At 50.8% G+C, this 19803-nt stretch overlaps 1 protein-coding gene across 1 annotated transcript in view; it reads right to left on the reverse strand.

The window, feature by feature from the left end:
* The window catches only part of LOC148156542 (uncharacterized), a 71727-nt gene that overhangs the window by 3934 nt on the left and 47990 nt on the right, over nucleotides 1–19803 (reverse strand). The window contains exons 2-7 of the mRNA XM_088009977.1: nucleotides 10984–11124; nucleotides 9719–9798; nucleotides 5554–5965; nucleotides 3902–4251; nucleotides 3376–3682; nucleotides 335–1131 (exon numbers count right to left, since the gene is read on the reverse strand). Of these exons, the coding sequence (XP_087866103.1) occupies nucleotides 335–1131; nucleotides 3376–3682; nucleotides 3902–4251; nucleotides 5554–5965; nucleotides 9719–9798; nucleotides 10984–11124 (2087 nt within the window). The remainder of the gene's footprint in view (nucleotides 1–334; nucleotides 1132–3375; nucleotides 3683–3901; nucleotides 4252–5553; nucleotides 5966–9718; nucleotides 9799–10983; nucleotides 11125–19803) is intronic.

The raw sequence follows: 19803 nt of genomic DNA on the forward strand, positions 1-19803 counted from the left end.
TGGTTGTTATTGGTGCAGCTGTGGTTGTCGTTGGTGGGGCTGTGGTTGTTGTTGGAGCCGCTGTGGTTGTTATTGGTGCAGCTGTGGTTGTCGTTGGTGGGGCTGTGGTTGTAGTTGAAGCTGCTGTGGTTGATGTCTGAGCAGCTGTGGTTGATGTCTGAGCAGCTGTGCTTGTTTTTGGAGCAACTGTCGTTGCTGTTGATGCAGCTGTGGTTGTTGTTGGAGATGCTGTGTTTGTAGTTGAAGCTGCTGTGGTTGTTGTCGGAGCCGCTGTGGTTGATGTCTGAGCAGCTGTTGTTGTAGTTGAAGCAGCTGTGGTTGTTGTTGGTGCTGCTGTGGTTGATGTCTGAGCAGAGGTGGTTGATGTCTGAGCAGCTGTGCTTGTTGTTGGAGCAGCTGCCGTTGTTGTTGGAGCCGCTGTGCTTGTTGTTGAAGCAGCTGTCGCTGTAATTGGAGCAGCTGTTGTTGTTGATGGAGCAGCTGTGATTGTTGTTGGTGCCGCTGTGGTTGTTGTTGCAGCAGCTGTGGTTGTTGTTGCAGCAGCTGTGGTTGTCGTTGGAGCAGCTGTGGTTGCTGTTGGAACTGCTGTGGTTGTTGTTGGAGCCGCTGTGGTTGGTGTTGGTGCAGCTGTGGTTGTCGTTGTTGCCGTTGTGGTTGTCGTTGGAGCAGCTGTGGTTGCTGTTGGAACTGCTGTGGTTGTTGTTGGAGCCGCTGTGGTTGTCGTTGGTGCCGTTGTGGTTGTCGTTAGTGCAGCTGTGGTTGTTGTTGCAGCAGCTGTGGTTGTCGTTGGGGCAACTGTGGTTGTTGTTGGAGCAGCTGTGGTTGTTGTTGGTGCAGCTGTGGTTGTTGTTGGTGCAGCTGTGGTTGTTGTTGCAGCAGCTGTGGTTGTCGTTGGGGCAACTGTGGTTGTTGTTGGGGCAGCTGTTGTTGTTGTTGGAGCCGCTGTGGTTGTTATTGGTGCCGTTGTGGTTGTCGTTGGTGCAGCTGTGGTTGTTGTTGCAGCAGCTGTGGTTGTCGTTGGTGCCGTTGTGGTTGTCGTTGGTGCAGCTGTGGTTGTTGTTGCAGCAGCTGTGGTTGTCGTTGGGGCAACTGTGGTTGTTATTGGTGCAGCTGTGGTTGTCGTCGGTGGGGCTGTGGTTGTTGTTGGAGCCGCTGAGGTTGTTATTGGTGCAGCTGTGGTTGTCGTTGGTGGGGCTGTGGTTGTAGTTGGAGCTGCTGTAGTTGATGTCTGAGCAGCTGTGGTTGATGTCTGAGCAGCTGTGCTTGTTTTTGGAGCAACTGTCGTTGCTGTTGATGCAGCTGTGGTTGTTGTTGGAGATGCTGTGTTTGTAGTTGGAGCAGCTGTTTTTGTATCAGATACTGTGGTTGTGGTCGCTGCAGCTTTGGTTGTTGATTTAACAACTTTGGTCGAAATCGGACCCGAGGTGGTTGATGTCTGAGCCGCTGTGGTTGTTGTTGTAGAGGAAGTGGTTCTACTCAGAGTAGATGTTGTTGTATCAGTTGCTGTGGTTGTGGTCGCTGCAGCTGTGGTTGTTGTTGGAGAAGCTGTGGTTGTTGTTGGAGAAGCTGTGGTTGTTGTTGGAGCAGCTGTGGTTGATGTCTGAGCAGCTGTGGTTGATGTCTGAGCAGCTGTGGTTGTAGCTGAAGCTGCTGTGGTTGTTGTTGGAGCAGCTGTGGTTGTTGTTGGAGAAGCTGTGGTTGTAGTTGGAGCCGCTGTGGTTGTAGTTGTTGTCGGAGCAACTGTGGTTGTAGTCAGAACCTCTGTGGTTGTAGTTGAAGCAGCTGTGGTTGTTGTTGAAGAAGCTGTGGTTGTCGGAGAAGCTGTGCTTGTAGTTGAAGCAGCTGTGGTTGTTTTTGGAGAAGCTGTGGTTGTTGTCGGAGAAGGTGTGGATATTGTTGGAACAGCTGTGGTTGTTGTTGATGCAGCTGTGGTTGTCGGAGAAGCTGTCCTTGTAGTTGAAGCAGCGATGGTTGTTGTTTGAGCAGCTGTCCTTGAAGTTGAAGCAGTTGTGGTTGTCGGAGAAGCTGTGCTTGTAATTGAAGCAGCTGTGGTTGTTGGAGAAGCTGTGCTTGTAGTTGAAGCAGCTGTGGTTGTTGTCGGAGAAGGTGTGGATATTGTTGGAGCAGCTGTGGTTGTCGGAGAAGCTGTGGTTGTTGTTGGAGAAGCTGTGGTTGAAGTTGAAGCAGTTGTGGTTGTTGGAGAAGCTGAGCTTGTAGTTGAAGCAGCTGTGGTTGTTGTCGGAGAAGCTGTGCTTGTAGTTGAAGCAGCTGTGGTTGTTGTCGGAGACGGCGTGGATGTTGTTGGAGCAGCTGTGGTTGTTGTCGAAACAGTTGTGGTTGTCGGAGAAGCTGTTGTTGTAGATGAAGCAGCTGTGCTTGTAGTTGGAGCAGCTGTGGTTGTTGTTGGAGCAGCTGTGGTTGTTATCAGAGAAGGTGTGGTTGAAGTTGAAGCAGCTGTGGTTGTTGTTGAAGCAGCTGTGGTTGTTGTCGGAGAAGCTGTGGTTGTTGTTGGAGGAACTGTGGTTGTAGTTGGAGAAGCTGTGGTTATTGTTGGAGCAGTTGTGGTTGTGGTTGCTGCAGCTGTGGTTGTTGTTGGAGCCGCTGTGGGTGATGTCTGAGCAGCTGTGGTTGTAGTTGAAGCAGTTGTGGTTGTAGTTGAAGCTGCTGTGGTTGTAGTTAAAGCTGCTGTGGTTGTTGTTGGAGAAGATGTGGTTGTAGTTGGAGCAGCTGTCGTTGTTGTTGAAGCCACTGTGCTTGTTGTTGAAGCAGTTGTGGTTGTCGGAGAAGCTGTGCTTGTAGTTGAAGCAGCTGTGGTTTTTGTCGGAGAAGGTGTGGATATTGTTGGAGCAGCTGTGGTTGTTGTTGATGCAGCTGTGGTTGTCAGAGAAGCTGTGGTTGTTTTTGGAGAAGCTGTGGTTGTTGTTGGAGAAGCTGTGGTTGTTGGAGAAGCTGTGCTTGTAGTTGAAGCAGCTGTGGTTGTCGGAGAAGCTGTGCTTGTAGTTGAAGCAGCTGTGGTTTTTGTCGGAGAAGGTGTGGATATTGTTGGAGCAGCTGTGGTTGTTGTTGATGCAGCTGTGGTTGTCAGAGAAGCTGTGGTTGTTTTTGGAGAAGCTGTGGTTGTTGTTGGAGAAGCTGTGGTTGTTGGAGAAGCTGTGCTTGTAGTTGAAGCAGCTGTGGTTGTCGGAGAAGCTGTGGTTGTAGTTGGAGATCCTGTGGTTGTTGTTGGAGCAGCTGTGGTTGTTGTCGGATTCGCTGTGGTTGTTGTCGGAGTGACTGTGGTTGTAGTTGGAGAAGCTGTGGTTGTAGTTGGAGCAACTGTGGTTGTTGATGGAGAAGCTGTGGTTGTGGTCGCTGCAGCTGTGGTTGTCGGAGAACCTGTGGTTGATGTCTGAGCAGCTGTGGTTGATGTCTGAGCAGCTGTGGTTGATGACTGAGCAGCTGTGGTTGTTGTTGGAGCAGCTGTGGTTGTTGTTGGAGATCCTGTTGTTGTTGTTGGTGCCGCTGTGGCTGTTGTCGGAGTCGTTGTGGTTGTTGTCGGAGTCGCTGTGGTTGTAGTTGGAGAAGCTGTGGTTGTAGTTGGAGCAACTGTGGTTGTTGTTGGTCCCGCTGTGGTTGTTGTCGGAGCCGCTGTGGTTGTGGTTGCTGCAGCTGTGGTTGTTGTTGGAGCCGCTGTGGTTGATGTCTGAGCAGCTGTTGTTGTAGTTGAAGCAGCTGTGGTTGTTGTTGGAGAAGCTGTGGTTGTTGTTGGAGAAGCTCTGGTTGAGGTTGGAGCCACTGTGGTTGTCGTCGGAGCCGCTGTGGTTGATGTCTGAGCAGCTGTGGTTGTAGTTGAAGCTGCTGTGGTTGATGTCTGAGCAGCTGTGGTTGATGTCTGAGCAGCTGTGCTTGTTGTTGGAGCAGCTGTCGCTGTAGTTGGAGCAGCTGTTGTTGTTGATGGAGCAGCTGTGATTGTTGTTGGTGCCGCTGTGGTTGTTGTTGCAGCAGCTGTGGTTGTTGTTGCAGCAGCTGTGGTTGTCGTTGGAGCAGCTGTGGTTGCTGTTGGAACTGCTGTGGTTGTTGTTGGAGCCGCTGTGGTTGGTGTTGGTGCAGCTGTGGTTGTCGTTGTTGCCGTTGTGGTTGTCGTTGGAGCAGCTGTGGTTGCTGTTGGAACTGCTGTGGTTGTTGTTGGAGCCGCTGTGGTTGTCGTTGGTGCCGTTGTGGTTGTCGTTGGTGCAGCTGTGGTTGTTGTTGCAGCAGCTGTGGTTGTCGTTGGGGCAACTATGGTTGTTGATGGAGCAGCTGTGGTTGTTGTTGGAGCCGCTGTGGTTGTTATTGGTGCAGCTGTGGTTGTCGTTGGTGGGGCTGTGGTTGTTGTTGGAGCCGCTGTGGTTGTTATTGGTGCAGCTGTGGTTGTCGTTGGTGGGGCTGTGGTTGTTGTTGAAGCTGCTGTGGTTGATGTCTGAGCAGCTGTGGTTGATGTCTGAGCAGCTGTGCTTGTTTTTGGAGCAACTGTCGTTGCTGTTGATGCAGCTGTGGTTGTTGGAGAAGCTGTCCTTGTAGTTGAAGCAGCTGTGGTTGTTGTCGGAGAAGCTGAGCTTGTAGTTGAAGCAGCTGTGGTTGTTGTCGGAGAAGCTGAGCTTGTAGTTGAAGCAGCTGTGGTTGTTGTCGAAACAGTTGTGGTTGTCGGAGAAGCTGTTGTTGTAGATGAAGCAGCTGTGCTTGTAGTTGGAGCAGCTGTGGTTGTTGTTGAAGCAGCTGTGGTTGTTGTCGGAGAAGCTGTGGTTGAAGTTGAAGCAGCTGTGGTTGTTGGAGAAGCAGCGGTGGTTGTTGTTGAAGCAGTCGTGCTTGTAGTTGGAGCAGCTGTGGTTGTTGTCGGAGAAGCTGTGGTTGTTGTCGGAGATGCTCTGCTTATTGTTGGAGAAGGTGTGGTTGAAGTTGAAGCAGCTGTGCTTGTTGTCGGAGAAGCTGTGGTTGTTGTCGGAGAAGCTGTGGTTGAAGTTGAAGCAGCTGTGGTTGTTGGAGAAGCAGCGGTGGTTGTTGTTGAAGCAGTCGTGCTTGTAGTTGGAGCAGCTGTGGTTGTTTTTGGAGCAGCTGTGGTTGTTATCAGAGAAGGTGTGGTTGAAGTTGAAGCAGTTGTGGTTGTTGTTGAAGCAGCTGTGGTTGTTGTTGGAGCAGCTGTGGTTGTTATCAGAGAAGGTGTGGTTGAAGTTGAAGCAGCTGTGGTTGTTGTTGAAGCAGCTGTGGTTGTTGTTGGAGAAGCTGTGGTTGTTGTTGGAGAAGCTGTGGTTGTTGTTGAAGAAGCTGTGGTTGTTGTTGGAGCCACGGTGGTTGTTTTCTCAGCTGCGGTGGTCGCTGTCAGTGCAGCTGTGGTTGTTGTTGGAGGAACTGTGGTTATTGTTGGAGCAGCTGTGGTTGCTGTTGATGCAGCTGTGGTTGTTGTTGGAGATGCTGTGTTTGTAGTTGGAGCTGCTGTTTTTGTATCAGATACTGTGGTTGTGGTCGCTGCAGCTTTGGTTGTTGATTTAACAACTTTGGTCGAAATCGGACCCGAGGTGGTTGATGTCTGAGCCGCTGTGGTTGTTGTTGGAGCAGATTTGGTTGTTGTTGTAGAGGAAGTGGTTCTACTCAGAGCAGATGTTGTTGTATCAGTTGCTGTGGTTGTGGTCGCTGCAGCTGTGGTTGTTGTTGGAGAAGCTGTGGTTGTTGTTGGAGCCGCTGTGGTTGTTGTTGGAGAAGCTGCGGTTGTTGTTGGAGCCGCTGTGGTTGTATTTGTAGAGGAAGTGGTTGTAGACGGAGCTGTTGTGGTTGTGGTTGCTGCAGCTGTGGTTGTTGTTGGAGAAGCTATGGTTGTAGTTGGAGCAGCTGTGGTTGTAGCTAAAGCAGCTGTGGTTGTAGTTGAAGCTGCTGTGGTTGTAGTTGTTGTCGGAGAAACTGTGGTTGTAGTTGAAGCTGCTGTGGTTGTTGTCGGAGCCGCTGTGGTTGATGTCTGAGCAGCTGTTGTTGTAGTTGAAGCAGCTGTGGTTGTTGTTGGTGCTGCTGTGGTTGATGTCTGAGCAGAGGTGGTTGATGTCTGAGCAGCTGTGCTTGTTGTTGGAGCAGCTGCCGTTGTTGTTGGAGCCGCTGTGCTTGTTGTTGAAGCAGCTGTCGCTGTAGTTGGAGCAGCTGTTGTTGTTGATGGAGCCTCTGTTGTTGTTGATGGAGCCTCTGTGGTTGTGGTCGCTGCAGCTGTGGTTGATGTCTGAGCAGCTGTGGTTGATGTCTGAGCAGCTGTGGTTGTTGTTAGAGCAGCTGTGGTTGTTGTTGGAGATCCTGTGGTTGTTGTGGGAGCAGCTGTGGTTGGTTTCAGAGCAGCTGTGGTTGATGTCTGAGCAGCTGTTGTTGATGTCTGAGAAGCTGTCGTTGTTGTCGGAACTGCTGTGGTTGATGTCTGAGCAGATGTGGTTGTAGTTGAAGCTGCTCTGGTTGTTGATGAAGCAGCTGTCGTTGTAGTTGGAGCAGCTGTTGTTGTTAGAGAAGCTGTGGTTGTAGTTGGAGCAGCTGTTGTTGTTAGAGAAGCTGTGGTTGTAGTTGGAGCAGCTGTTGTTGATGGAGCAGCTGTGGTTGTTGTTGGAGCAGCTGTGGTTGATGTCTGAGCAGCTGTGGTTGATGTCTGAGCAGCTGTTTTTGTAGTTGAAGCAGCTGTGGTTGTTGTTGGAGAAGCTGTGGTTGTTGTTGGAGAAGCTCTGGTTGTTGTTGGAGCCGCTGTGGTTGTTGTCAGAGCCGCTGTGGTTGTGGTTGCTGCAGCTGTGGTTGTTGTTGGAGCCGCTGTGGTTTTAGACGGAGCAGCTGTTGTTGTTGATGGAGCCTCTGTGGTTGTGGTCGCTGCAGCTGTGCTTGTAGTTGGAGCAGCTGTGGTTGATGTCTGAGCAGCTGTGGTTGATGTCTGAGCAGCTGTGGTTGATGTCTGAGAAGCTGTGGTTGATGTCTGAGCAGAGGTCGTTGATGTCTGAGCAGCTGTGGTTGATGTCTGAGCAGCTGTGCTTGTTGGTGGAGCAGCTGTGGTTGTAGTTGGAGCAGCTGTGGTTGTTGTTGGAGTTGCTGTGGCTGTTGTCTCAGTCGCTGTGGTTGTAGTTGGAGCAACTGTGGTTGTTGTTGGTGCTGCTGTGGTTGATGTCTGAGCAGCTGTGCTTGTTGTTGAAGCAGCTGTCGCTTTAGTTGGAGCAGCTGTTGTTGTTGATGGAGCCTCTGTTGTTGTTGATGGAGCCTCTGTGGTTGTGGTCGTTGGAACTTTGGTTGTAGTTGGAGCAGGTGTCGTTGTAGTTAGGGCAGCTGTTGTTGTTGATGGAGCCTCTGTGGTTGTGGTCGCTGCAGCTGTGGTTGTCGGAGAACCTGTGGTTGTTGTCGGAGCCGCTGTGGTTGATGTCTGAGCAGCTGTGGTTGATGTCTGAGCAGCTGTGGTTGTTGTTAGAGCAGCTGTGGTTGTTGTTAGAGCAGCTGTGGTTGTTGTTGGAGATCCTGTGGTTGTTGTTGAAGCAGCTGTGGTTGTAGTTGGAGCACCTGTTGTTGTTTTCAGAGCAGCTGTGGTTGATGTCTGTGCAGCCGTTGTTGATGTCTGAGAAGCTGTGGTTGTAGTTGGAGCAGCTGTTGTTGATGGAGCAGCTGTGGTTGTTGTTGGAGCAGCTGTGGTTGATGTCTGAGCAGCTGTGGTTGATGTCTGAGCAGCTGTGCTTGTTGTTGGACCAGCTGTGGTTGTTGTTGGAGCAGCTGTTGTTGTTTGAGAAGCTGTGGTTGTTGTTGGAGAAGCTGTGGTTGTTGTTGGAGCCGCTGTGGTTGTTGTCGGAACCGCTGTGGTTGATGTCTGAGCAGCTGTTTTTGTAGTTGAAGCAGCTGTGGTTGTTGTTGGAGAAGCTTTGGTTGTTGTTGGAGAAGCTCTGGTTGTTGCTGGAGCCGCTGTGGTTGTTGTCGGACCCGCTGTGGTTGATGTCTGAGCAGATGTGGTTGATGTCTGTGCAGCTGTGCTTGTTGTTGGAGCAGCTGTGGTTGTTGATGAAGCAGCTGTGGTTGTAGTTGTAGCAGCTGTTGTTGTTGATGGAGCCTCTGTGGTTGTGGTCGCTGCAGCTGTGGTTGTAGTTGGAGCAGCTGTGTTTGATGTCTGAGCAGCTGTGGTTGATGTCTGAGCAGCTGTGGTTGTTGTTGGAGCCACTGTAGTTGTTGTTGGAGCCGCTGTGCCTGTAGTTGGAGCAGCTGTTGTTGTTGATGGAGCCTCTGTGGTTGTTGATGGAGCCTCTATGGTTGTGGTCGCTGGAGCTTTGGTTGTAGTTGGAGCAGCTGTCGTTGTAGTTAGGGCAGCTGTTGTTGTTGATGGAGCCTCTGTGGTTGTGGTAGCTGCAGCTGTAGTTGTAGATGGAGCAGCTGTTGTTGTTGATGGAGACTCTGTGGTTGTGGTCGCTGCAGCTGTGGTTGTCGGAGAACCTGTGGTTGTGGTCGGAGCCGCTGTGATTGATGTCTGAGTAGCTGTGGTTGATGTCTGAGCAGCTGTGGTTGATGTCTGAGCAGCTGTGGTTGTTGTTGGAGCAGCTGTGGTTGTTGTTGGAGATCCTGTGGTTATTGTTGGAGCAGCTGTGGTTGTTGTTGGAGCCTCTGTGGCTGTGGTCGCTGCAGCATTGGTTGTGGATTTAACAGCTGTGGTTGTAGTAGAAGCAGCTGTGATTGTTGTTGTAGCAGCTGTTGTTGATGGAGCCTCTGTGGTTGTGGTCGCTGCAGCTGTGGTTGATGTCTGAGCAGCTGTGGTTGATGTCTGAGCAGCTGTGCTTGTTGTTGGAGCAGCTGTGGTTGTTGTTGGAGCAGCTGTGGTTGTTGGAGAATCTGTGCTTGTTGTTGGACCAGCTGTGGTTGTTGTTGGAGCAGCTGTTGTTGTTTGAGAAGCTGTGGTTGTTGTTGGAGCCGCTGTGGTTGTCTTCGGAGCCGCTGTGGTTGATGTCTGAGCAGCTGTTTTTGTAGTTGAAGCAGCTGTGGTTGTTGTTGGAGAAGCTGTGGTTGTTGTTGGAGAAGCTCTGGTTGTTGTTGGAGCCGCTGTGGTTGTTGTTAGAGCCGCTGTAGTTGTGGTTGCTGCAGCTGTGGTTGTTGTTGGAGCCGCTGTGGTTTTAGACGGAGCAGCTGTTGTTGTTGTTGGAGAAGCTGTACTTGTAGTTGAAGCAGCTGTGTTTGTAGTTGTAGCAGCTGTTGTTGTTGATGGAGCCTCTGTGGTTGTTGTCGCTGCAGCTGTGGTTGTAGTTGGAGCAGCTGTGGTTGATGTCTGAGCAGCTGTGGTTGATGTCTGAGCAGAGGTGGTTGATGTCTGAGCAGCTGTGGTTGATGTCTGAGCAGCTGTGCTTGTTGTTGGAGCAGCTGTGGTTGTTGTTGGAGCAGCTGTGGTTGTTGTTGGTGCTGCTGTGGTTGTTGTTGGTGCTGCTGTGGTTGATGTCTGAGCAGCTGAGGTTGTAGTTTGTGCAGCTGTCGTTGTTGTTGGAGCCGCTGTGCCTGTTGTTGAAGCAGCTGTCGCTGTAGTTGGAGCAGCTGTTGTTGTTGATGGAGCCTCTGTGGTTGTTGATGGAGCCTCTGTGGTTGTGTTCGCTGCAGCTGTGGTTGTCGGAGAACCTGTGGTTGTTGTCTGAGCCGCTGTGCTTGATGTCTGAGCTGCTATGGTTGATGACTGAGCAGCTGTGGTTAATGTCTGAGCAGCTGTGGTTGATGTCTGAGCAGCTGTGGTTGTTGTTGGAGCAGCTGTGGTTGTTGTTGGAGATCTTGTGGTTGTTGTTGGAGCAGCTGTGGTTGTTGTTGGAGCCTCTGTGGTTGTGGTCGCTGCAGCATTGGTTGTGGATTTAACAGCTGTGGCTGTATTAGAAGCAGCTGTGGTTGTAGTTGGAGCAGCTGTTGTTGTTTTCAGAGCAGCTGTGGTTGATGTCTGAGCAGCTGTTGTTGATGTCTGAGCAGCTGTCGTTGTTGTCGGAACTGCTGTGGTTGATGTCTGAGCAGCCGTGCTTGTTGTTGGACCAGCGGTGGTTGTTGTTGGAGCAGATGTGGTTGTTGTTGAAGCCGCTGTGGTTGTTGTTGGAGATCCTGTGGTTGTTGTTGGAGCAGCTGTGGTTGATGTTGGAGCAGCTGTGGTTGTTGAAGCCGCTGTGTTTGTTTTTGGAGATCCTGTGGTTGTTGTTGGAGCAGCTGTGGTTGTTCTTGGAGCCTCTGTGGTTGTGGTCGTTGCAGCATTGGTTGTGTATTTAACAGCTGTGGTTGTAGTTGAAGCAGCTGTGGTTGTTTTCAGAGCATCTGTGGTTGTAGTTGAAGCTGCTGTGGTTGTTGTTGAAGCAGCTGTGGTTGTAGTTGGAGCAGCTGTGGTTGATGTCTGAGCAGCTGTGCTTGTTGTTGGAGCAGCTGTGGTTGTTGTTGGAGCAGCTGTGGTCGTTGTCGGAACTGCTGTGGTTGATGTCTGAGCAGCTGTGGTTATAGTTGAAGCAGCTGTCATTGTTATTGGAGAAGCTGTGGTTGTTTTTGGAGAAGCTGTGGTTGTTGTTGGTGCCGCTGTGGTTGTTTTCAGAGCATCTGTGGTTGTAGTTGAAGCTGCTGTGGTTGTTGTTGAAGCAGCTGTGGTTGTTGTTGGAGCCACTGTGGTCGTTGTCGGAACTGCTCTGGTTGATGTCTGAGCAGCTGTGGTTATAGTTGAAGCAGCTGTCATTGTTATTGGAGAAGCTGTGGTTGTTGTTGGAGAAGCTGTGGTTGTTGTTGGTGCCGCTGTGGTTGTTGTCGGAGCCGCTGTGGTTGTGGTTGCTGCAGCTCTGGTTGTTGTTGGAGCCGCTGTGGTTGATGTCTGAGCAGCTGTGGTTATAGTTGAAGCAGCTGTTGTTGTTGATGGAGCCTCTGTGGTTGTGGTCGCTGCAGCTGTGGTTGTAGTTGGAGCAGCTGTGGTTGATGTCTGAGCAGCTGTGGTTGATGTCTGAGCAGAGTTGGTTGACGTCTGACCAGCTGTGGTTGATGTCTGAGCAGCTGTGCTTGTTGTTGGAGCAGCTGTGGTTGTTGTTGGAGCAGCTGTGGTTGTTGTTGGAGATCCTGTGGTTGTTGTTGGAGATCCTGTGGTTGTTGTTGGAGATACTGTGGTTGTTGTTGGAGATCCTGTGGTTGTTGTTGCAGCAGCTGTGGTTGTTTTCAGAGCATCTGTGGTTGTAGTTGAAGCTGCTGTGGTTGTTGTTGAAGCAGCTGTGGTTGTAGTTGGAGCAGCTGTGGTTGTTGTTGGAGCCACTTTGGTCGTTGTCGGAACTGGTCTGGTTGATGTCTGAGCAGCTGTGCTTGTTATTGGAGAAGCTGTGGTTGTTGTTGGAGAAGCTGTGGTTGTTGTTGGTGCCGCTGTGGTTGTTGTCGGAGCCACTGTGGTTGTGGTTGCTGCAGCTGTGGTTGTTGTTGGAGCCGCTGTGGTCGTTGTCGGAACTGCTGTGGTTGATGTCTGAGCAGCTGTGGTTATAGTTGAAGCAGCTGTTGTTGTTGATGGAGCCTCTGTGGTTGTGGTCGCTGCAGCTGTAGTTGTAGTTGGAGCAGCTGTGGTTGATGTCTGAGCAGCTGTGGTTGATGTCTGAGCAGAGGTGGTTGACGTCTGACCAGCTGTGGTTGATGTCTGAGCAGCTGTGCTTGTTGTTGGAGCAGCTGTGGTTGTTGTTGGAGATCCTGTGGTTGTTGTTGGAGATCCTGTGGTTGTTGTTGCAGCAGCTGTGGTCGTTGTCGGAACTGCTGTGGTTGATGTCTGAGCAGCTGTGGTTATAGTTGAAGCAGGGGTCATTGTTATTGGAGAAGCTGTGGTTGTTGTTGGAGAAGCTGTGGTTGTTGTTGGTGCCGCTGTTGTTGTTGTCGGAGCCGCTGTGGTTGATGACTGAGAAGCTGTGGTTGATGTCTGAGCAGCTGTGGTTGATGTCTCAGCAGCTGTGCTTGTTGTTGGAGCAGCTGTGGTTGTTGTTGGAGCAGCTGTGGTTGTTGTTGGAGCAGCTGTGGTTGTTGTTGAAGCCGCTGTGTTTGTTGTTGGAGATCCTGTGGTTGTTGTTGGAGCAGCTGTGGTTGTTGTTGGAGCCTCTGTGGTTGTTGTTGAAGCCGCTGTGTTTGTTGTTGGAGATCCTGTGGTTGTAGTTGAAGCAGCTGTCGTTGTTGTCGGAACTGCTGTGGTTGATGTCTGAGCAGCTGTGGTTGTAGTTGAAGCTGCTATGGTTGATGTCTGAGCAGCTGTGGTTGTAGTTGAAGCTGCTGTGGTTGATGTCTGAGCAGCTGTGGTTGTTGTTGGAGAAGCTCTGGTTGTTGTTGGAGCCGCTGTGGTTGTTGTCGGAGCCGCTGTGGTTAATGTCTGAGCAGCTGTTGTTGTAGTTGAAGCAGCTGTGGTTGTTGTTGGAGAAGCTGTGGTTGTTGTTGGAGAAGCTCTGGTTGTTGTTGGAGCCGCTGTGGTTGTTGTCGGAGCCGCTGTGGTTGATGTCTGAGCAGCTGTGGTTGTAGTTGAAGCTGCTATGGTTGATGTCTGAGCAGCTGTGGTTGATGTCTGAGCAGCTGTGCTTGTTGTTGGAGCAGCTGTGGTTGTAGTTGAAGCAGCTGTCGTTGTTGTCGGAACTGCTGTGGTTGATGTCTGAGCAGCTGTGGTTGTTGTTTGAGAAGCTGTGGTTGTTGTTGTAGAAGCTGTGGTTGTTGTTGGAGCCGCTGTGGTGGTTGTCGGAGCCGCTGTGGTTAATGTCTGAGCAGCTGTTGTTGTAGTTGAAGCAGCTGTGGTTGTTGTTGGAGAAGCTGTGGTTGTTGTTGGAGAAGCTCTGGTTGTTGTTGGAGCCGCTGTGGTTGTTGTCGGAGCCGCTGTGGTTAATGTCTGAGCAGCTGTTGTTGTAGTTGAAGCAGCTGTGGTTGTTGTTGGAGAAGCTGTGGTTGTTGTTGGAGAAGCTCTGGTTGTAGTTGGAGCAGCTGTGGTTGATGACTGAGCAGCTGTGGTTGATGTCTGAGCAGCTGTGGTTGTAGTTGAAGCTGCTATGGTTGATGTCTGAGCAGCTGTGGTTGATGTCTGAGCAGCTGTGCTTGTTGTTGGAGCAGCTGTTGTTGTTGATGGAGCAGCTGTGGTTGATGTCTGAGCAGCTGTGGTTATAGTTGAAGCAGCTGTAATTGTTGTTGTAGCAGCTGTTGTTGTTGATGGAGCCTCTGTGGTTGTGGTTGCTGCAGCTGAGGTTGTAGTTGGAGCAGCTGTGGTTGATGACTGAGCAGCTGTGGTTGATGTCTGAGCAGCTGTGGTTGATGTCTGAGCAGCTGTGGTTGATGTCTGAGCAGCTGTGCTTGTTGTTGGAGCAGCTGTGGTTGTTGTTGGAGATCCTGTGGTTGTTGTTGGAGCAGCTGTGGTTGTTGTTGGAGATCCTGTGGTTGTTGTTGGAGCAGCTGTGGTTGTTGTTGGAGAAGCTGTGGTTGTAGTTGGAGCAGCTGTTGTTGATGCATCCTCTGTGGTTGTGGTCGCTGCAGCTCTGGTTGTTGATTTAACAGCTGTGGTTGTTGTTGGAGCAGTTGTGGTTGTTGTCGGAGAAGATGTGGTTGTTGGCAGAGCCGCTGTGGTTGTAGTTGAAGCAACTGTTGTTGTTGTTGGTGCCGCAGTGGTTGTTGTCGGAGTCACTGTGGTTTTTGTCGGAGTCGCTGTGTTTGTTGGCAGAGCCGCTGTGGTTGTAGTTGAAGCAACTGTTGTTGTTGATGGAGCCTCTGTGGTTGTGGTTGCTGCAGCTGAGGTTGTAGTTGGAGCAGCTGTGGTTGATGTCTGAGCAGCTGTGGTTGATGTCTGAGCAGCTGTGGTTGATGTCTGAGCAGAGGTGGTTGATGTCTGAGCAGCTGTGGTTGATGTCTGAGCAGCTGTGCTTGTTGTTGGAGCAGCTGTGGTTGTTGTTGGAGCAGCTGTGGTTGTTGTTGGAGCAGCTGTGGTTGTTGTTGGAGCTGCTGTGGTTGTTGTTGGAGATCCTGTGGTTGTAGTTGGAGATCCTGTGGTTGTTGTTGCAGCAGCTGTGGTTGTTGTTGGAGAAGCTGTGGTTGTAGTTGGAGCAGCTGTTGATGCATCCTCTGTGGTTGTGGTCGCTGCAGCTTTGGTTGTTGATTTAACAGCTGTGGTTGTAGTTGGAGCTGTTGTGGTTGATGTCTGAGCAGCTGTGGTTGTTGTTGGAGCCACTGTGGTCGTTGTCGGAACTGCTGTGGTTGATGTCTGAGCAGCTGTGGTTATAGTTGAAGCAGCTGTCATTGTTATTGGAGAAGCTGTGGTTGTTGTTGGAGAAGCTGTGGTTGTTGTTGGTGCCGCTGTGGTTGTTGTCGGAGCCGCTGTGGTTGTGGTCGCTGCAGCTGTGGTTGTTGTTGGAGCAGCTGTGGTTGATGACTGAGAAGCTGTGGTTGATGTCTCAGCAGCTGTGCTTGTTGTTGGAGCAGCTGTGGTTGTTGTTGGAGCAGCTGTGGTTGATGACTGAGAAGCTGTGGTTGAAGTCTCAGCAGCTGTGCTTGTTGTTGGAGCAGCTGTGGTTGTTGTTGGAGCAGCTGTGGTTGTTGTTGGAGCAGCTGTGGTTGTTGTTGAAGCCGCTGTGTTTGTTGTTGGAGATCCTGTGGTTGTTGTTGGAGCAGATGTGGTTGTTGTTGGAGCCTCTGTGGTTGTGGTCACTGCAGCACTGGTTGTGGATTTAACAGCTGTGGTTGTAGTTGAAGCAGCTGTCGTTGTTGTCGGAACTGCTATGGTTGATGTCTGAGCAGCTGTGGTTGTTGTTTGAGAAGCTGTGGTTGTTGTTGGAGAAGCTGTGGTTGTTGTTGGAGCCGCTGTGGTTGTTGTCGGAGCCGCTGTGGTTGTTGTCGGAGCCACTGTGGTTGATGTCTGAGCAGCTGTGGTTGATGTCTGAGCAGCTGTTGTTGTAGTTGAAGCAGCTGTGGTTGTTGTTGGAGAAGCTGTGGTTGTTGTTCGAGAAGCTCTGGTTGTTGTTGGAGCCGCTGTGGTTGTTGTCGGAGCCACTGTGGTTGATGTCTGAGCAGCTGTGGTTGATGTCTGAGCAGCTGTGCTTGTTGTTGGAGCAGCTGTGGCTGTTGTTGGAGAAGCTGTGGTTGTTGTTCGAGAAGCTCTGGTTGTTGTTGGAGCCGCTGTGGTTGTTGTCGGAGCCACTGTGGTTGATGTCTGAGCAGCTGTGGTTGATGTCTGAGCAGCTGTGCTTGTAGTTGGAGCAGCTGTTGTTAGAGAAGCTGTGGTTGTAGTTGGAGCAGCTGTTGTTGTTGATGGAGCAGCTGTGGTTGATGTCTGAGCAGCTGTGGTTATAGTTGAAGCAGCTGTGATTGTTGTTGTAGCAGCTGTTGTTGATGGAGCCTCTGTGGTTGTGGTCGCTGCAGCTGTGGTTGTAGTTGGAGCAGCTGTGGTTGATGACTGAGCAGCTGTGGTTGATGTCTGAGCAGCTGTGGTTGATGTCTGAGCAGCTGTGGTTGATGTCTGAGCAGCTGTGGTTGTTGTTGGACCCGCTGTGCCTGTAGTTGGAGCAGCTGTTGTTGTTGATGGAGCCTCTGTGGTTGTTGATGGAGCCTCTGTGGTTGTGGTCGCTGGAGCTTTGGTTGTAGTTGGAGCAGCTGTCGTTGTAGTTAGGGCAGCTGTTGTTGTTGATGGAGCCTCTGTGGTTGTGGTCGCTGCAGCTGTAGTTGTAGTTGGAGCAGCTGTTTTTGTTGATGGAGACTCTGTGGTTGTGGTCGCTGCAGCTGTGGTTGTCGGAGAACCTGTGGTTGTTGTCGGAGCCGCTGTGGTTGATGTCTGAATAGCTGTGGTTGGTGTCTGAGCAGCTGTGTTTGATGTCTGAGCAGCTGTGATTGTTGTTGTAGCAGCTGTTGTTGTTGATGGAGCCTCTGTGGTTGTGGTCGCTGCAGCTGTGGTTGATGTCTGAGCAGCTGTGGTTGATGTCTGAGCAGCTGTGGTTGATGTCTGAGCAGCTGTGCTTGTAGTTGGAGCAGCTGTGGTTGTTGTTGGAGCAGCTGTGGTTGTTGGAGCAGCTGTGGTTGTTGTTGGAGCCTCTCTGGTTGTGGTCGCTGCAGCATTGGTTGTGGATTTAACAGCTGTGGTTGTAGTAGAATCAGCTGTGGTTATAGTTGAAGCAGCTGTGATTGTTGTTGTAGCAGCTGTTGTTGTTGATGGAGCCTCTGTGGTTGTGGTCGCTGCAGCTGTGGTTGATGTCTGAGCAGCTGTGGTTGATGTCTGAGCAGCTGTGGTTGATGTCTGAGCAGCTGTGCTTGTAGTTGGAGCAGCTGTGGTTGTTGTTGGAGCAGCTGTGGTTGTTGGAGCAGCTGTGGTTGTTGTTGGAGCCTCTCTGGTTGTGGTCGCTGCAGCATTGGTTGTGGATTTAACAGCTGTGGTTGTAGTTGAAGCAGCTGTGGTTGTTGTTGGAGCAGCTGTGGTTGTTGGAGCAGCTGTGGTTGTTGTTGGAGCCTCTCTGGTTGTGGTCGCTGCAGCATTGGTTGTGGATTTAACAGCTGTGGTTGTAGTTGAAGCAGCTGTGGTTGTAGTTGGAGCAGCTGTTGTTTTCAGAGCAGCTGTGCTTGTTGTTTGACCAGCTGTGGTTGTTGATGGAGCAGCTGTGGTTGTTGATGGAGCAGCTTTGGTTGATGTCTGAGCAGCTGTGGTTGATGTCTGAGCAGCTGTGCTTGTTGTTGGATCAGGTGTGGTTGTTGTTGGAGCAGCTGTGGTTGATGTTGGAGATCCTGTGGTTGTTGTTGGAGCAGCGGTGGTTGTTGTTGAAGCCGATGTGTTTGTTGTTGGAGATCCTGTGGTTGTTGTTGGAGCAGCTGTGGTTGATGTTGGAGCAGCTGTGGTTGTTGTTGGTGCAGCGGTGGTTGTTGTTGAAGCCGCTGTGTTTGTTGTTGGAGATCCTGTGGTTGTTGTTGGAGCAGCTGTGGTTGATGTTGGAGCAGCGGTGGTTGTTGTTGAAGCCGCTGTGTTTGTTGTTGGAGATCCTGTGGTTGTTGTTGGAGCAGCTGTGGTTGTCGTTGGAGCCTCTGTGGTTGTGGTCGCTGCAGCATTGGTTGTGGATTTAACAGCTGTGGTTGTAGTTGAAGCAGTTGTGGTTGTTGTTGGAGATCCTGTGGTTGTTGTTGGAGCAGCTGTGGTTGATGTTGGAGCAGCTGTGGTTGTCGTTGGAGCCTCTGTGGTTGTGGTCGCTGCAGCATTGGTTGTGGATTTAACAGCTGTGGTTGTAGTTGAAGCAGCTGTGGTTGTTGTTGGCGAAGCTGTGGTTGTAGTTGGAGCAGCTGTTGTTGTTTTCAGAGCATCTGTGGTTGATGTCTGAGCAGCTGTTGTTGATGTCTGAGCAGCTGTGGTTGTAGATGAAGCTGCTGTGGTTGTTGATGAAGCAGCTGTCGTTGTAGTTGGAGTAGCTGTTGTTGTTTTCAGAGCATCTGTGGTTGATGTCTGAGCAGCTGTGGTTGATGTCTGAGCAGCTGTGGTTGATGACTGAGCAGCTGTGGTTGATGTCTGAGCAGCTGTGGTCGTTGTCGGAACTGCTGTGGTTGATGTCTGAGCAGCTGTGGTTATATTTGAAGCAGCTGTGGTTGATTTTGGAGAAGCTGTGGTTGTTGTTGGAGCCGCTGTGGTTTTAGACGGAGCAGCTGTTGTTGTTGGCGGAGAAGCTGTGCTTGTTGTTGAAGCAGCTGTGGTTGTAGTTGTAGCAGCTGTTGTTGTTGATGGAGCCTCTGTGGTTGTGGTCGCTGCAGCATTGGTTGTGGATTTAACAGCTGTGGTGGTAGTTGAAGCAGCTGTGGTTGATGTCTGAGCAGCTGTGGTTGTAGTTGTAGCAGCTGTTGTTGTTGATGGAGCCTCTGTGGTTGTGGTCGCTGCAGCATTGGTTGTGGATTTAACAGCTGTGCTTGTTGTTGGAGCAGCTGTGATTGTTGTTGGAGCAGCTGTGGTTGTTGTTGAAGCCGCTGTGGTTGTTGTTGGAGAGTCTGTGGTTGTTGTTGAAGCAGGTGTGGTTGTTGTTGGAGAAACTGTGGTTGTAGTTGGAGCAGCTGGTGTTGTTTTCAGAGCAGCTGTGATTGATGTCTGAGCAGCTGTTGTTGATGTCTGAGCAGATGTTTTTGTAGTTGGAGCAGCTGTTGTTGTTACAGAAGTTGTGGTTGTAGTTGGAGCAGCTGTTGTTGTTGATGGAGACTCTGTGGTTGTGGTCGCTGCAGCTTCGGTTGTTGATTCAACAGCTGTGGTTGTTGTTGGAGCAGTTGTGGTTGTTGTCGGAGTCGCTGTGGTTGTAGTTGGAGAAGCTGTTGTTGTAGTTGGAGCAACTGTGGTTGTTGTTGGTGCTGCTGTGGTTGATGTCTGAGCAGCTATGGTTGTTGTTGGAGCCGCTGTAGTTGTTGTTGGAGATCCTGTGGTTGTTGTTGGTGCAGCTGTGGTTGTTGTTGGAGCCTCTGTGGTTGTGGTCGCTGCAGCATTGGTTGTTGTTGGAGCCTCTGTGGTTGTGGTCGCTGCAGCATTGGTTGTTGATTTAACAGCTGTGGTTGTTGTTGGAGAAGCTGTGGTTGTAGTTGGAGCAGCTGTTGTTGTTTTCAGAGCAGCTGTGGTTGATGTCTGAGCAGCTGTGGTTGATGTCTGAGCAGCTGTTGTTGATGTCTGAGCAGCTGTGGTTGATGACTGAGCAGCTGTGGTTGATGTCTGAGTAGCTGTGGTTGTTGTTGGAGACCCTGTGGTTGATGTCTGAGCAGCTGTGGTTGTTGTTGGAGATCCTGTGGTTGTAGTTGGAGCAGCTGTGGTTGTTGTCGGAGAAGCTATGGTTGTAGTCAGAGCCGCTGTGGTTGTAGTTGAAGCAACTGTTGTTGTTGTTGGTGCCGCTGTTGTTGTTGTCGGAGCCGCTGTGGTTGTTGTTGCTGCAGCTGTGGTTGTTGTTGGAGCCACTGTGGTTGATGTCTGAGCAGCTGTGTTTGTTGATGGAGCCTCTGTGGTTGTGGTCGCTGCAGCTTTGGTTGTAGTTGGAGCAGCTGTGGTTGTTGTTGTTGCCGCTGTGGTTTTTGTTGGAGCCGCTGTGGTTGTTGTTGCTGCAGCTGTGGTTGTTGTTGGAGCCACTGTGGTTGATGTCTGAGCAGCTGTGTTTGTTGATGGAGCCTCTGTGGTTGTGGTCGCTGCAGCTTTGGTTGTAGTTGGAGCAGCTGTTGTTGTTGATGGAGACTGTGTGGTTGTGGTCGCTGCAGCTGTGGTTGTCGGAGAACCTGTGGTTGATGTCGGAGAACCTGTGGTTGATGACTGAGCAGCTGTGGTTGATGTCTGAGCAGCTGTGGTTGTTGTTGAAGCCGCTGTGGTTGTTGTTGGAGAGTCTGTGGTTGTTGTTGAAGCAGGTGTGGTTGTTGTTGGAGCAGCTGGTGTTGTTTTCAGAGCAGCTGTGATTGATGTCTGAGCAGCTGTTGTTGATGTCTGAGCAGATGTTTTTGTAGTTGGAGCAGCTGTGGTTGTTGTCGGAGAAGCTATGGTTGTAGTCAGAGCCGCTGTGGTTGTAGTTGAAGCAACTGTTGTTGTTGTTGGTGCCGCTGTTGTTGTTGTCGGAGCCGCTGTGGTTGTTGTTGCTGCAGCTGTGGTTGTTGTTGGAGCCACTGTGGTTGATGTCTGAGCAGTTGTGTTTGTTGATGGAGCCTCTGTGGTTGTGGTCGCTGCAGCTTTGGTTGTAGTTGGAGCAGCTGTGGTTATTGTCGCAGTCGCTGTGGTTGTAGTTGGAGAAGCTGTGGTTGTAGATGGAGCAACTGTGGTTGTTGTTGTTGCCGCTGTGGTTTTTGTCGGAGCCGCTGTGGTTGTTGTTGCTGCAGCTGTGGTTGTTGTTGGAGCCACTGTGGTTGATGTCTGAGCAGCTG

This window comes from Poecilia mexicana, unplaced genomic scaffold (genome assembly GCF_051168715.1).
Source record: "Poecilia mexicana isolate PSO_F unplaced genomic scaffold, ASM5116871v1 scaffold_11, whole genome shotgun sequence".
NCBI classification, from domain to species: Eukaryota; Metazoa; Chordata; class Actinopteri; order Cyprinodontiformes; family Poeciliidae; genus Poecilia; species Poecilia mexicana.